Raw genomic sequence first — 14,304 nt, forward strand, 5'->3', positions numbered from 1 at the left:
ATATTCTCTTTTAGTTTATTTTTATTGTGGTATCGTTGAAGGGTTTTAGATTTTTTTGAATAAAAGAGTTTCTTCCCAACTACATGTTAATGTATTTTACCCAAAGGTTCGTACAATTCTGATGATTACAAAAGCGTAATCAATTTTAAAGTAGTACAGCAATAATGCTTACCACGGTAATACGGTTCAACGGACGATAACATGATACTTATTAATTAAGTTGCTGAGCCTACATTTTATAGTTAAACGTTTTGTAATTTACTTAAACAATAATGAATTTGGATACACCACATCTCCCTGGGGAAGGAAAAAAAAAATTTTAAACATTTTACAATTTTTTTTTTTTTTTTTTATACTAACTTAAATGCTAAATTCCTATTGTTACCCTAAAACTTAACATAAACCTTTTATTTTTATTTTTCTATTTTAAAATACACAACTTTACTTAGAACTAAAATATAATTTTTAAGTGCTTTGGTAATAACGTTTTATTCTGTCCTTATGTACTGTAATCACTTTACTGTTTTTTTCTAACACAACGTTTGAAAATTTATCTTCTTTTACTTCATAAGGTCCTTTATATAAACAATCCATTTTGTTACCACTTTCATTTTTAAGTAAAACTTGATCACCTTTCTTATAATTAATTGGTTTACACTGCTTATCATAATGTTCTTTACGTTTTGCTTTCGACTGAATTAAATTATTTTTCGCGTCTGACCATGCATTTTGCAATCGGTATTTTAATTCTAAAGGATAATCACTAAAATTATATAAAGGTTCAATGGTTTCTAGAATACATGAAGGCAATTTGCAAGTTTTTCCAAATACGAGTTCATGAGGTGTATATTTTGTTTCAGTATGAACTGTATTATTGTAGGAGAAACACCAAAATGAAACCCATGAACTCCACGAGTTTACGTTTTTACTTATCTGCATTCTCAAATAGCTACCTAGACTTTTGTGCGAATTTTCTAGAGCACCTAACGTCTGATGATGATATGCTGTAGCATTCAAGTGAGTGATTCCTAAAATTTTACAAGTTTCTTTAAAAGTTTCTGATAGAAATTCAGTACCCTGATCCGTTACTATTTCTGATGGTATCCCATATCTTAGAATAAAATTTTGGACGAATGCTTTAGAAACTGTTATAGCTTCTTTATTTTCAATTGGATATGCTTCAACGTATTTACTTAAATCGCACTGCAATGTTAATATATAACGTTTATTTTCTTCATCTACTTCTAGTGGTCCTACTAAATCTAGAAATACTTTCTCAAAAGCAGAGGAAGCTGTTGTAATTGTTAATGGATGTTTTTTACAATTCGGGTATTTATAACGTTGACAATCATCGCAACGTTTAATGAAATTTTCAACGTCTTTTTGCATTCCTGGCCATGCGTAACATTTTTTTATATTATTGTATGTCCGGTTTATGCCCGCATGTCCGCAGTAGGAAGCATATGATAGCCGTTAATAATAAGTTGTCTAGTTTCTAAATCGTGTACACTTTGTTTACCTTTTACAACTGTTATCTTTATACCTAATCTTTTTATCATCTCATGAGATAGTTTTAATAGTTCTTTTAATAGATTTTCTCGCGCGCTGTCTTTTATAATTACTAACTCTTCTATTTTTTCTTGCATGCATATTTTCTTTAAATCCCCCAGCGATGTACCTAATGTCAACGCTGATCGGGTATTATCAATCATAAAAAGAGTTTTTAACTGTTTTACATAAATAAAGTCTTTAAATTTTACGTATTCTTTTCCTTTTATTATTTTATTAATTTGATTAATGTTTAATAATTTTAATTCAGTGGAATTCTCAGGACATTTTAACATTTCTACAATACCAGGGTGGCCAATCCTTTCTTGTAAATGATTGCTAATTTTATCCTTAAGATCACTGGTGAGTTTCTTTTGTTGAGCTCTAGTTATAACATTTACATTTACTGCGTTATCTGTCATACTTTTAAGTTGATCTAAAGAAATTTCTATGCGGGACAAAGCATCTGCTGCCACGTTATTTTTTCCTACTATATATTGAATATCGAAATCATATTCTTCTAAAACTAATCTGAATTTTGTTAATCTACTGGAAGGATTAGTCATGCTAAACAAATAAACAAGTGGTCGATGGTCAGTAAATATTTGGAATTTCCTTCCGAATAGATAAGGTCTAAAATGTTTTACCGCAAATACAATTGCTGTTAGTTCTTTTTCGATTGTACTGTAATTTTTCTCGGATTTATTAAGGCTACGACTACAATACGCTACAGGTCTGTCATCTCCATTACAAAGAATAGCACCAACAGCATAACCTGAAGCATCTGTTTTTAAAATAAAAGTGTTATCCTTGGAAAAATTTGGATATTGTAGTATAGGTGGACAGATAAGGGTGGCTTTTAATTTATCAAATGCGTCTTGACACGCGCTATCCCATTTAAAGATTACACCTTTACGTGTTAAATGATTCAAAGGTGCAGCTATATGAGCAAAATCTTTAATGAAACGTCTATAGTAGTTTACGAATGCGACGAATCTTTTTGTGTCATTAGCATCTTTGGGAACGGGATAATGTTTTATTACTTCGACTTTTGACTGATCCGGTGAAATTCCTTCAGCGGATATGTTATGACCTAAATAAACAATATCTTTTTTTAGAAATTCACATTTATTTGGGTTAAGCTTTAAATTAACTTCTCTTAACCTTTGAAGTACTTTTACAAGATTTTTATTGTGATTTAGTAATGTATTTCCAAAAACAATCAGATCATCAAGATAAACAAAACATATGTCATATGTTAAACCTGACATTGCTATAGTCATTGCACGACTAAAACCGCTAGGACTAACTTTAAGTCCCATTGGTAATCTCGTCATCTGAAATTGACCTCTATCTGTACTAAAAGCTGTATACGGTCTGCTAGCTTGATCCAATTCTACTTGGTAGTACCCCTGTGATAAATCAAGATGAGAAAAGTACATTGCACCTGATAAAGAATCTATTATTTCTACGACAGAAGGCAATGGATATTTATCATCTTCAATCTTTTTGTTTAATAATCGGTAGTCTATAACTACACGCCATTTTTTGTTACCATTTTTATCTTCCTTTTTTGGAACAATGAGCAAAGGTGCTGACCATTCTGATCGAGTTTCCTCAATGATACCGTCTTCTAGCATTTTATTGACCTGTTTATGAATTTCATCTTTTTGGGCATGAGGGCGGCGATATGGTTTTACGTAAGATGGAGTTACTGAGTTTTGCAAATATAACTTTTGTTTGTAAACATTAGTAACACCCAAAGTATCATGTTCTAAATGAAAAACATCGGAATATTTTGCACACACTCTTTGTAATGTTAGTTTTTCTTCCGCATTTAAATGATCCATTCTTATTAAATCTAGCAAAGTATCTGCCCTATTCACTATTGAAGCTTTATTAGTTTGAATGTTGCATATATTATAATTCTCTAGAGTTTCAATTTTTGGAACAAAATTTTTTAATTTAATGTTTTGATCGTTAGTGTTTAGTATTCTAACTGGTATTTTATTATCGTTATTGACCTTAACTACAGTATTTGCAACAAAAACACCATCACCTATTTCCTCGTTCACTACAACTAAATCTCCTTTTAAGTTAACTGGAAAATACTTAATTGTTTCGCATCGAGTTGGTAAAATTGTGTATACTGACGCATCTGAGTTAATGGGTACAGAAACTTTAACATTGTCAGTAGTATAGAAACGCCGATTCTAGATAGGAAGTTGCTCCTCCGCTCCTCCGTGACGTCATCAGCCCAATGTAAAAGGATAGGGAAGGGTACCAACCTAAGGCGGAGGAGAAAAAAAAAATAGGTTGGTATTGGAAAAGTAACCAGATCTGGTGACTTTTAAAAAAAAGTAACGCGCCACCTAGTGGTTGGTAGTGGAACTAAACCATTACCGACAAGGTAGACTGCTACTTGTTTTTTTAAAAGTCACCATATCTAGCTACCAACCTATTTTTTCCCCCAAGCCTTTGGTTGACACCCCTCCCCCCCTATCCTTTTACATCGGGCGGATGACGTCACGAAGGAGCGGAGGAGCAACAACTTCCTGTCTAGAATCGGCGTTTCTGAAAGATGGCGCGTTGAACGCATAAAGGCGCGCCTCACAACTCTTGAATGCGCGTGCGCAGGAACTTGGGAATATTCCGGAAAATAATAATAACACAATTTAACACAATTTAATTCCCCCCCCAATCAACCCAATAAAAGTATTAATAAACATTTTTATAATAATAAACATTACATAATAAATAGTTACAAAAAAATAATAAAAACCTTAATGTTATGGTACTTTTTTTACAAATTCAATTATATGAGCGGGCTTCGGTTTACCACCATCCTTTATTATTATACACGATACATTGATCTTGTAACTCCAAAAAATTTCTTGATCGGTAGGTAAAAAAGAAACGTTGAGAAGCAAGCCCGCTTCTAACTCCACCACAACGGAAGGTGACGACCATGCGCAGCTCGTAAGACGTTTTCCATTAACAATAAATATGGTAAAAGGGGTAAATCCAACTCAACTTCGAATAAATTTTTTCTTTGGTTTAAACTCACAAAGACTGAAAAAAAAAACACAGAGACGACTATGAGACATTGCGCGCGGTTTACGTTTGACGGGTAAATCCAACTCAACTTCGAATAAATTTTTTCTTTGGTTTAAACTCACAGAGACCGAAAAAAAGAAAAACACAGAGACGACTACGAGACATTGCGCGCGGTTTACGTTTGACACGTTCGGTTTCTAAAGTAAAACTGATTATGAGTTACGCGATACAATGCTTTCCTCGCCGGGGCGGAAGTGTCAACTTACGACAATCGGCGCGGCGCATCACCAAGTAAAGTGCAATGCACCTCGCCGGCGGAAGTGTCAAATTACAATCGGCGCGGCGCGGCTGCAATAATGCTGAGCAATGGAATAATTGACCTAAATGAAATGCTATACATATATATATAATTAATATTAAGAAAGTAAAAAAATAATACAAATTATAAAATTGTTTTAATGCATTTTCATTAACAAAAATGATGTACGTGAAAAAAAAATACATTTAAATAAAAGAAGGAAATGGTTTAAATAATACAATTTAATTTTCCCAATTAACCCAATTTAAATATATTGAAACATTTTAAAATACAATCTTGAAAGTTTATACACAATTAAATATATACAAAATTTAACAATCGGTAAAATTAACAAATATAGTATTTGCATTACGATACACATGCCAATAGTTATAATTGTAATAACAATCGTTAATATATTCAAAATCATTAACAGTAATATGGTCGTCAATAATTAATTTAGCTGATTCACTCGCAGATGTGCGCTCGTAGAAGATAGACGTGTGTGAAGGCGGTCCGTAATTTTTCTGGTTTAATTAGCGCTTTCATGCAAAATATGTCCACCCGAAATCGTGCAGTTGTTGATGAAGACGCCCTTGTAGCAAGGGTTGTTGAAAAAGTGCTTGGTAGTGAGTCTTTTATTCAAAGTTTTATTGAAAAATTAAAGGATCGGGTCGTCGACATATTCCAAATCAAGTTTGAGGAAGAACGACAAAAAGTGGTCTCCTTAGAGGCACGTGTTCTGGATCTCGAAAAACAAATTTCCGATAATAAATTTACGCTCGAAGAACACGAACAATATTCTCGCCGAAATAATCTTCGGCTGTATGGGGTACCTGAAAAGTCCAAAGAAGTTCTAAATGAGATGATTGTTAAAATATGTAAGGAAAAACTCAAAGTGGATGTTGGTGTTGGTGATATTGATTGTTGTCATCGCCTTGGACGTGGAGGAGACGGGGATTCTAGGAGCAGACCAATTATAGTTAAGTTCACCCGGAGAACGGTGCGTAATGAGATTTATAGACTTAAAACAAGGCTCAAGGGTACAAAAATTATAATCCGTGAAGACTTGACTCGAGAACGTGCGACAATAGTAAAGTATTTAATTAATAAGTACGATCAAAGGAATGTGTTTACGGAAAATGGTAATGTTTTTTACAAACACAATAATATTGTTAAAAAAATTAAGTCTACACGCGATAAATCTTACCTTTAATTTATACCTCGCTGATTTGTTGTTATTTTTTGTTTTTTTTAGTAGTTCATGCGGATATTGCCTGTTGCTTACGTCTGATTTCTGATTTTTTTTGCACTTTTTTTTTATTGTATTTTTTTTTCCTTTTTTTTGTTATTATTATCATAATTGTATCTAGTTTTTCATTTAATTTTTTTGATGGTTACTGGTATCAAATTAGCTCATTTGAATGTCAGATCTCTAGTTCCTAAAATGAATCAAGTTATTAATATTATAAATGACGGACGCTATGACGTTTTTGCTTTGTCTGAGACTTGGTTGTCTGCTGATATTTCTGATGAGTTCATTCAGATTGATGGTTATAGTGTGGTGAGAGCTGATCGTGTTGGCAGGGGGGGTGGTGTATGTTTTTATATCAGAAATAATTTAAAATTTAATTTAATTCAGACTTCTGCTAATATTGAGCAGTTATGGTTAACTCTGCAAATTAATAAACGTAAACTCATTTTGGGTGTGCTCTATCGACCTCCCAGCTTTCCCTCTCGGACATTTTTGGATGAGCTTGAGAGCGTTTTGGCTGCCTGCCTGCCGCAGAGTGATGAGATAATCTTTTGTGGGGATCTTAATATTGATTTTTTTGATTTAGATGGTGTTAATAGGAATGATTTTATGACTTTACTGTCTTCTTTTGATGCTATGCAGTTGATAAATGAACCTACAAGAGTTACTGCATTGACTGCTAAAATGATTGATGTAATTGTTGCATTCAGTACAGTTCTTGTCCGGAATTCCGGGGTTAGAAGCTGTCAAGTGTCTGATCACGACATTGTCTTTTGTGACATCGACTTCTGTTCGCCGGTTTCCTCTCCGATTTGGAAACTATACAGAAACTTAAAAAGAATAAATATTTGTGAGTTTCACGACTTCTTGCGGCAAATTCCATTCAATTTTATCTTCTCCATGAATAACATTGATGATAAGCTTTATTTTTTTAATGAACAACTACTTAATGCATTTAATGTTTTTGCTCCACTCATTAAGGGTAAAGTTCATAAACGTCCTCCTCCATGGCTTACTGATAACCTGAAGCTAATGATTTCTTTAAGGGATAAAGCAAAGGATGACTATAGAAGGAATCGATCTGATGCTAAATGGGATTACTTTAAATCTCTTAGAAACTTAACGGCTTTTACTATTAAAGCGGAAAAAAGAGCATATTTTCGGTATATTGGTAGCATTCGAGACAAAAAAGTAATGTGGGGTAAGCTCGATTCGCTTAATTTAAGAAAGACGACGCAGTGTAATATTCCAGATGCTTTGTGTAATGTTGAAGATCTGAATGACTTCTTTTTGAGGAGTGTTTCGGACATCACTGACAACTTACCGCCCAATCCTGCTATTTTTGAGTATTATTCTAATTTAAATGTTAACAACGAGAAATATTTTAAATTCAAATCGGTATCAACTGATGTAGTGGACAAATTGATCTATAAATTGAAGTCTTGTTCTGAGGGCAGTGATGGGATTCGGGCGGATATGATTAAACTGGCTTGTCCTGTTATTTTACCTTATCTTACACATATTGTTAACTGTTGCATCGTTGAAGGACATTTCCCGAATTGCTGGAAACACGCTATAATCAAGCCTATTCCTAAAAATCAAAACCCATCAAGTTACACTGACCTTAGACCTATTAGTCTGCTTCCTACTTGTTCGAAGATCTTGGAAGGAATATTGAAGTATCAGTTGAATGATTACATTCAAACTTCTAATTTGCTGCCTGACTGTCAGTCAGGGTTTCGTAAAAATTATAGCACTATTACTACTATGACAGCACTTTTGGATGATATTATTTCGGGGGTTGATAAGGGTCATATTACAATTCTAGTTTTGTTAGATTTTAGCCGGGCATTTGACACCGTTAACCACGATATCCTTCTTTGTATTCTTTCTTCGTTTGGTTTGGACCCTGTTTCACAGAGTATTATTGAGTGTTATCTTCATGACAGGTCTCAACGTGTAGCTATTGATGGTGTAGTATCTCAGAGCAGATTCATTTCTGATGGTGTTCCTCAGGGTTCTATTTTAGGCCCGATTTTGTTCTCGATCTACACTAGTAATTTACTTAAATGTATTCAACACTGTACACCATATGTTTATGCGGATGACACTCAGTTGGTGCTCTCCTTTCCTCCCTCCGAGTCTGGTCCTGCTATTGATAATATAAATAGAGATCTTAATAGTGTGTTTGTCGCAGCTTCGCAGCATTGTTTAAAAATCAATCCAGACAAGTCTGCGGTCATGTTTTTTGGGAATAAAAAAATTTGTGCTGAATTGTCTCAGGCTGCTAATATTGCTGTGAATGGCTCAAAACTACCTGTAGTTAAAAAATACAAAAGTCTTGGACTTGAAATTGATAACTCTTTTCGTTTTTCTAATCAGATCTCTAAGTATATTAGGAACTCCTATTGTGCACTGAGACTGCTTTATCCACATAGAGAGTACTTACCTTTTGATGTTAAACGAAACTTATGCGAGAATTTTGTACTATCTCAATTTAATTATATGGTTCCTGTTTACCATCCAGCGTTGACCGCTCTTGATGCGGGTAGAATTCAGAAAATTCAAAACAATTGTTTACGATTTGTGTATGGCATTAGAAAATTTGATCATGTCTCTCATAGGTTGGTGGACGCTGGATGGTTATCAATGAGGAACAGAAGAGAATTACATACCTTGATTTTTTACCATAGGTTGATGATCTCTCAAGCTCCGCATTATTTATTTAAAAAAATTAAATTTAGGAATAAGGATGTAAATGCTCGTCAAATGAGAACGCGTTGTCTTATTGTACCACCTGCCCATAGAACTTCATTATTTCAAAGATCTTTCTCTTATCATATCTATAAGTCCTATAACCCCATTATGGAATCGGATTGGACGGCCAATGTCTCGGTTTTCAGGTCTCGCCTTTTTAGACGAATGTTTGATTCACAGACTGAGGCATTGAGACGAGGTGTTGCCTTATCTCAATGTGCTGCTCGATACGCGTCATAGCTTCCCTTGTTTTTTTGCTTTTTCTTGTTTCATCCATTTCTTTTTTTTTATTTGGCTACAAGATTCATTTTATGCTTTTTTTATGATCCTTACTGTTTAGTTTTATTATATTATATATATATTTATTTTTGGTTATTTACTTTATTTATTTTATTTTTAGTTACATATTCTTAGATATTGGTGCCATAATCAGTACTTATAAATGCGAATTTATTGTTTCTGTTTTTTATGTTTCTTATTGTGCTCTTTATTCTCAAATTTACTTGGCTTTATTTTGTTGAGGTTCCAATGGAAGAACAGGAGCTTCGGCTTCCTGAATTGGCGCCTTGTGGTTTGTACCAAAAAAGAATTATTCATGTTTAATTTTCTTTTTTTTCTGCAATTTGTATTTTGTTTTTGGTACAATAAAGTGTATTATTATTATTATTATTATTATTATTATTATCAGGAAAGTATCCATTAACTTTTAGGAAGTCTTTAAATTTCCGATGATCTTCAAAGTCTTCATCACTACCAACATACAGAATATCACCCTTGCGATAAACCCTCCATATGTTATTTTCAAATTCACAAAATTGTACAAATTGCGAATCATTTATTTTATCACCATCGATGTCTCGTATGTCTACAAGTACCAAATCGAGCTGGGTAATTTCTTCTGGGAAATCGGTATTTAAACACTGCTTCAGTTTAAGACGAAAGTCAGTCCAAGACATTATGACCACGATGTGAACACTTCGATTTTTAAAAGGTAACTGAGGCACATATGATTTAAATTTACAATTAAACATAATTTTTTAAAAGTCAACTAAATAACAGCAGAATTTAACTTACAACTAAAATGGATTTACATCAAAAATTTAAATAATAAAAAGGATTTCGATGGAGTAACGTTAACAAATACCTTAGTGGCCGAATTGAACTTACAACATAAAGGGAATAGAAAATTACATTTAAACGCGATTCGCAATTCAACCATCGAAATCCTTTTTTTACAATTATATAATCAAAAAATATAAACTATTTATGATAATGGAGTGTTGATACGATAGTGACCCCACGCTAATGTACTCACCCCATCATCATTAATATAACGTTTCGAATCACGTGATGAAAGAGCCAATTTATTTTGTAGCATGGTATATATGCTATGCTTTTGACTTCTGAACAAGTATTGTTTCATGTAAATATCTCGTTTTGACGTTAAACATTCCAAATAATGTTCAAAGGTAATTTTGCGTTTAACCACAGCCTTCTTTACACCTTTAGCCTTTTTAGTGATACGGCCGGAACAGACCCTATTAGCGTACAATTTAGAACGTAAACCAATAAATTCTGACATGATTCTACCGGAATTTTCATCTTTCATCAACCCCAATACCGCTTTATTTTGTAGTGGGATGCTAAACTCATTATCCGGAAGATAATTTGACGTATCGAAGCGTTCTAAATTATCTTTAACGAATGCATACACATCATCTGTGGTAATGGACACAGTGAAGCTGTCGGTATCCATGTAGCACAATTGAATTTCAGAGCCAAATTTAGGTTTCAAAAAATCATAATAAAATTGGTACATGAGTAATTTAGAAATTTCCAAAACTGCAAACCCTACATATAAGGGTTTATCGTAAACCACATGCAGATGTTCCATTTGAATAGCCGAAAATGTTTCCGTAAAAATTTTTATATTCTTAAAATTTAATTTAGCAATTAGACTACGTGCCCCTAATTTTGGTCTACCCGTTCTCTTACCTATATCTTCCCAACTTGTCACTAACCTCACATCGACCCTTTTATCTACATTTTCCATAGTTTTACCGAAAACCGCATTATTCATTAATTTAAAAAAGTCCTTTTCAAAACTATTCTTAGCAGTTTGACGTAAATGTGTGTTAACGTCGATGTAAGGTTTAAGCCAAGCTGATTGTTTAAAAGATAAAATACGATTAATTTTTCTAACTATAAGACCGTGAGCGACGGCATGGTTTAAATTTCTATAATGAATTACATAATTTTTCTTATTAAATAAATTTGGAATAAGTCTTTTATCGCTTACGCTTTTAGAGTTTGGCGGGCATATATTTTCGGCTAGAAATGGTAGGTCGTTATGCAAATCGTGTAATTCGCGCGGATATTCAATATCAACGTCCAATATATACCCGTAATCTGAGGTATCGGATACGTTTCTAAATTCGAAACTTCCAATTTGGGCCGCATCCAACCAAACAAACTCATTAACGGGCATATATTGAGACATTGCCCATCCATAGAGGTTATTTGCATCCCAATACATTAAATAATTTGAAGGTAAATCGGTGTTGAAAGTACCATCGGCCATATATTTATTATTTCCCTTAGCGTGACGATGACCGCAAAACGAGATGCCCCCGCGAATTCCCTTTTTAATGAAATGTACCTGATCTATATCTGTTAAAAGTTCGAGTTTGATCTGCGTGAACTTAAGCATAGCATCCCAAGATAAACCTGGCGCTGTATAATAATGGGCAGGGTCTAACCCATAAGTACTAAAACAAACCTGTCGAAACTTTTCAAAGATGTCTGCAAGTAAAAGTACATCGGTCTTTAGATATAGATCTGAATACTCACGTAAATTTTGACACCCGAATGTACGCCAAACGGTTTGCGCATGATTGTATTCATCTTCACTTATACCATCGAAGCTCAGCTTATTCATAAAAGCATCTTTAGAGGGTAATGATGTTTCACCCAATCTGTCAATAGAATCAATATACTGATAAGGAAAAATACCCTTTCTTGTTAACAATTTAAACTGTTCGTGACGTACGAAAAATTTTTTAACGTGGATAAAGTCATCGTCCACAAGATTGCTGGCGAGCGAATCGAGAGAGGATGCCATGAACCTAAATGAATCTACAAAGCGCATTTTCATGTAGACGTTTTCAAAATCATCTTTGTGCTGTTTTTTAACGCGATCAACTAAAACGTTTTTACTAAAGCTAATGTATTTTTCCTTGTTGTTGGGTAACACATCGATACCACCCTCCGAATCGATATCAGCTAATTCCTTTACGAATAAGTGTGAATCATACCCGCTAAAATTGTGAAGAAATATCGGAATGAAATTAGGGAGTTTGAAATTAAGGTTACACGTTGAATGTGCGGCACCTCTACATCTGCCGGTAATATGACAATGGTCGTAAACCTTATTCTGATTAAAACCATCAAACGGTGACTTACAAATATGGCATAACGAAGCCGAATTAAATTTCAATTCCTCTTCAGCGGTTAGAGGTAGCATTGGTTTAATACATTTTAAATATTCGTTGTAAATAAATTTAACGTCCTCGATTAATTTTGAAACAAAAACTTTACCACAATCGAGGCCCGTATACGTTTCGAATTTATAATATTTAACATCGGATGTTGAAACGATATAATAAGCAAAGCTATACGGCATGTGTATATCTACCGCTTCGGTAAAAGATGTTGAAGTACTAGGTTCGCAAAACTCTACCGGCTTTAAAATCGATTCAAAATCCGCATATATAACAAAGGGAACGTTTTGAGTATTTTTATAATTATTAAATTGTAAAATATTTTCAGGCGTATACGAACCTAGAAAGTTTGGCCTTGAGCGCACATTTTTCGATGGTAAAATGGTTTTAATATGATTACAATCATGCAGTTGATGATCGTTTAACAACTTTTGTGTGGAAAAGCGTGTTAAACAACCATCGCAAAGGTGTACAGAATGACTGTGGTTGTATACTTGTTTAGAAATCAAACGTGATAGATTTACAATTAAAACGTAATGTCCGTGTCCATTTTCATATAAATAAAGTAAATTTATATGGGTATCCCGTCGATTTTTTGTAAAATAAATTGGCCCTTCCACCACGTATTCTTTGGATGATTTAACTAGTTCATAAATATTTATACTTAAATTATTTAATTGTTCAATTTTAGGAATGTCTTTTAAATGCACGGGAAAGTTTATATCTTTTAAATTTAATACGGTTGAAAAGTGCGGGTACGATGATGTTAAGTTTCTATTACTTTCAACCGGTCGCAGATGAGATACGAGACTCCAAGCTAAACAAGCGTTGTCATCGTAGTTTTTGATGTTGATGCACGCTTTCTTGGTAGCGATTGATTCAGGAAGCGGGATGTACGACGAGCCGGGTATAGGTTGGAATTTGTTGATGTTTAGAAGAAGGTATGAAATAGAGAAGAAGGCCCAACCGGACCCCCTCTCCTGAAACTCTTCAGCTTGATGGTTAATACTTGCCACCATCTCATCATAAGTTTCAATAAAATCGGCGAATTGTGTAATTACTTCGAATTTGGTATTAAAATTCTTTTCGGACGCGGTAACGGTCTCATCTCCATTTTCATTAATTGTTGTTTTAATAAAAATGGATAAAAGCTCGAGTTGCACCTTCACCGAGCCGTTCAGGTTCATGTAAGATGTGATAATATTTCCGACAGTATTTCGGGTACGCGCAAGATATGTGGAGATATCATCATCATCACCATCACGATCTCCGGATATTTTATAAGACGCAACTCGATCTTTGTAACAAGTTGCAATCTTCTCAACACCTTTCTCAACCTCTATCGTATGATTCATCCTGAGATGTGACTCCAAAGCCATATGATTCATGAAAGAAATTCCACACAAATCGCATAGCTTTGATCTATTATCACCTGATAGCGGTTGAGGAAGGTGTTTAGAAGGTTGCAAAATTGACCTTACCGCCGACGTCGATGATGTAGATGGTGGTACATCGATGGTGGATTTTGCTTTCGAACAATTTGCCATTGCTGGAGGTGGCGCTTGGCGTTGAGGACCAACTTCTAAACCATTATCACCCAACAGCGGTTGAGGAAGACGTTCAGAAGGTTGCAAAATTGACCTCACCGCCGATGATGTAGATGGTGGTACATCGATGGTGGGTTTCGCTTTCAAATAATTTGCCATTGCTGGAGGTGGCGCTTGACGCTGACTTCTAAACCATGCACTAATCTTTTATGTCTTTGAAAATTGTCGAATCTCGAAAAAGATTTATCGCATAAAGAACACTCGTTCCTAGCGTTATTAGTATGCGAATGTCGCGTGTGCCGATCGAGGTTCCTTTTGGCGCTGAATGACTTTTGACACTTA

At 34.2% G+C, this 14,304-nt stretch overlaps 1 protein-coding gene across 1 annotated transcript; it reads right to left on the minus strand.

Annotated features, from left to right (window-relative positions):
- Positions 1-10,179: 10,179 nt before the first annotated feature.
- LOC139432706 (uncharacterized) lies at positions 10,180-14,121 on the minus strand. The gene has a single exon (XM_071201472.1). It carries the CDS (start codon positions 14,119-14,121, stop codon positions 10,180-10,182), a length of 3,942 nt encoding a protein of 1,313 aa, XP_071057573.1.
- Positions 14,122-14,304: the final 183 nt, after the last annotated feature.

This window comes from Onthophagus taurus, chromosome 2, assembly GCF_036711975.1.
Source record: "Onthophagus taurus isolate NC chromosome 2, IU_Otau_3.0, whole genome shotgun sequence".
NCBI lineage: Eukaryota > Metazoa > Arthropoda > Insecta > Coleoptera > Scarabaeidae > Onthophagus > Onthophagus taurus.

Excerpts from the sequence above, each read along its gene's own strand:
- LOC139432706 (XM_071201472.1), bottom strand. The coding sequence starts at position 14,121 with ATGGCAAATTATTTGAAAGCGAAACCCACCATCGATGTACCACCATCT.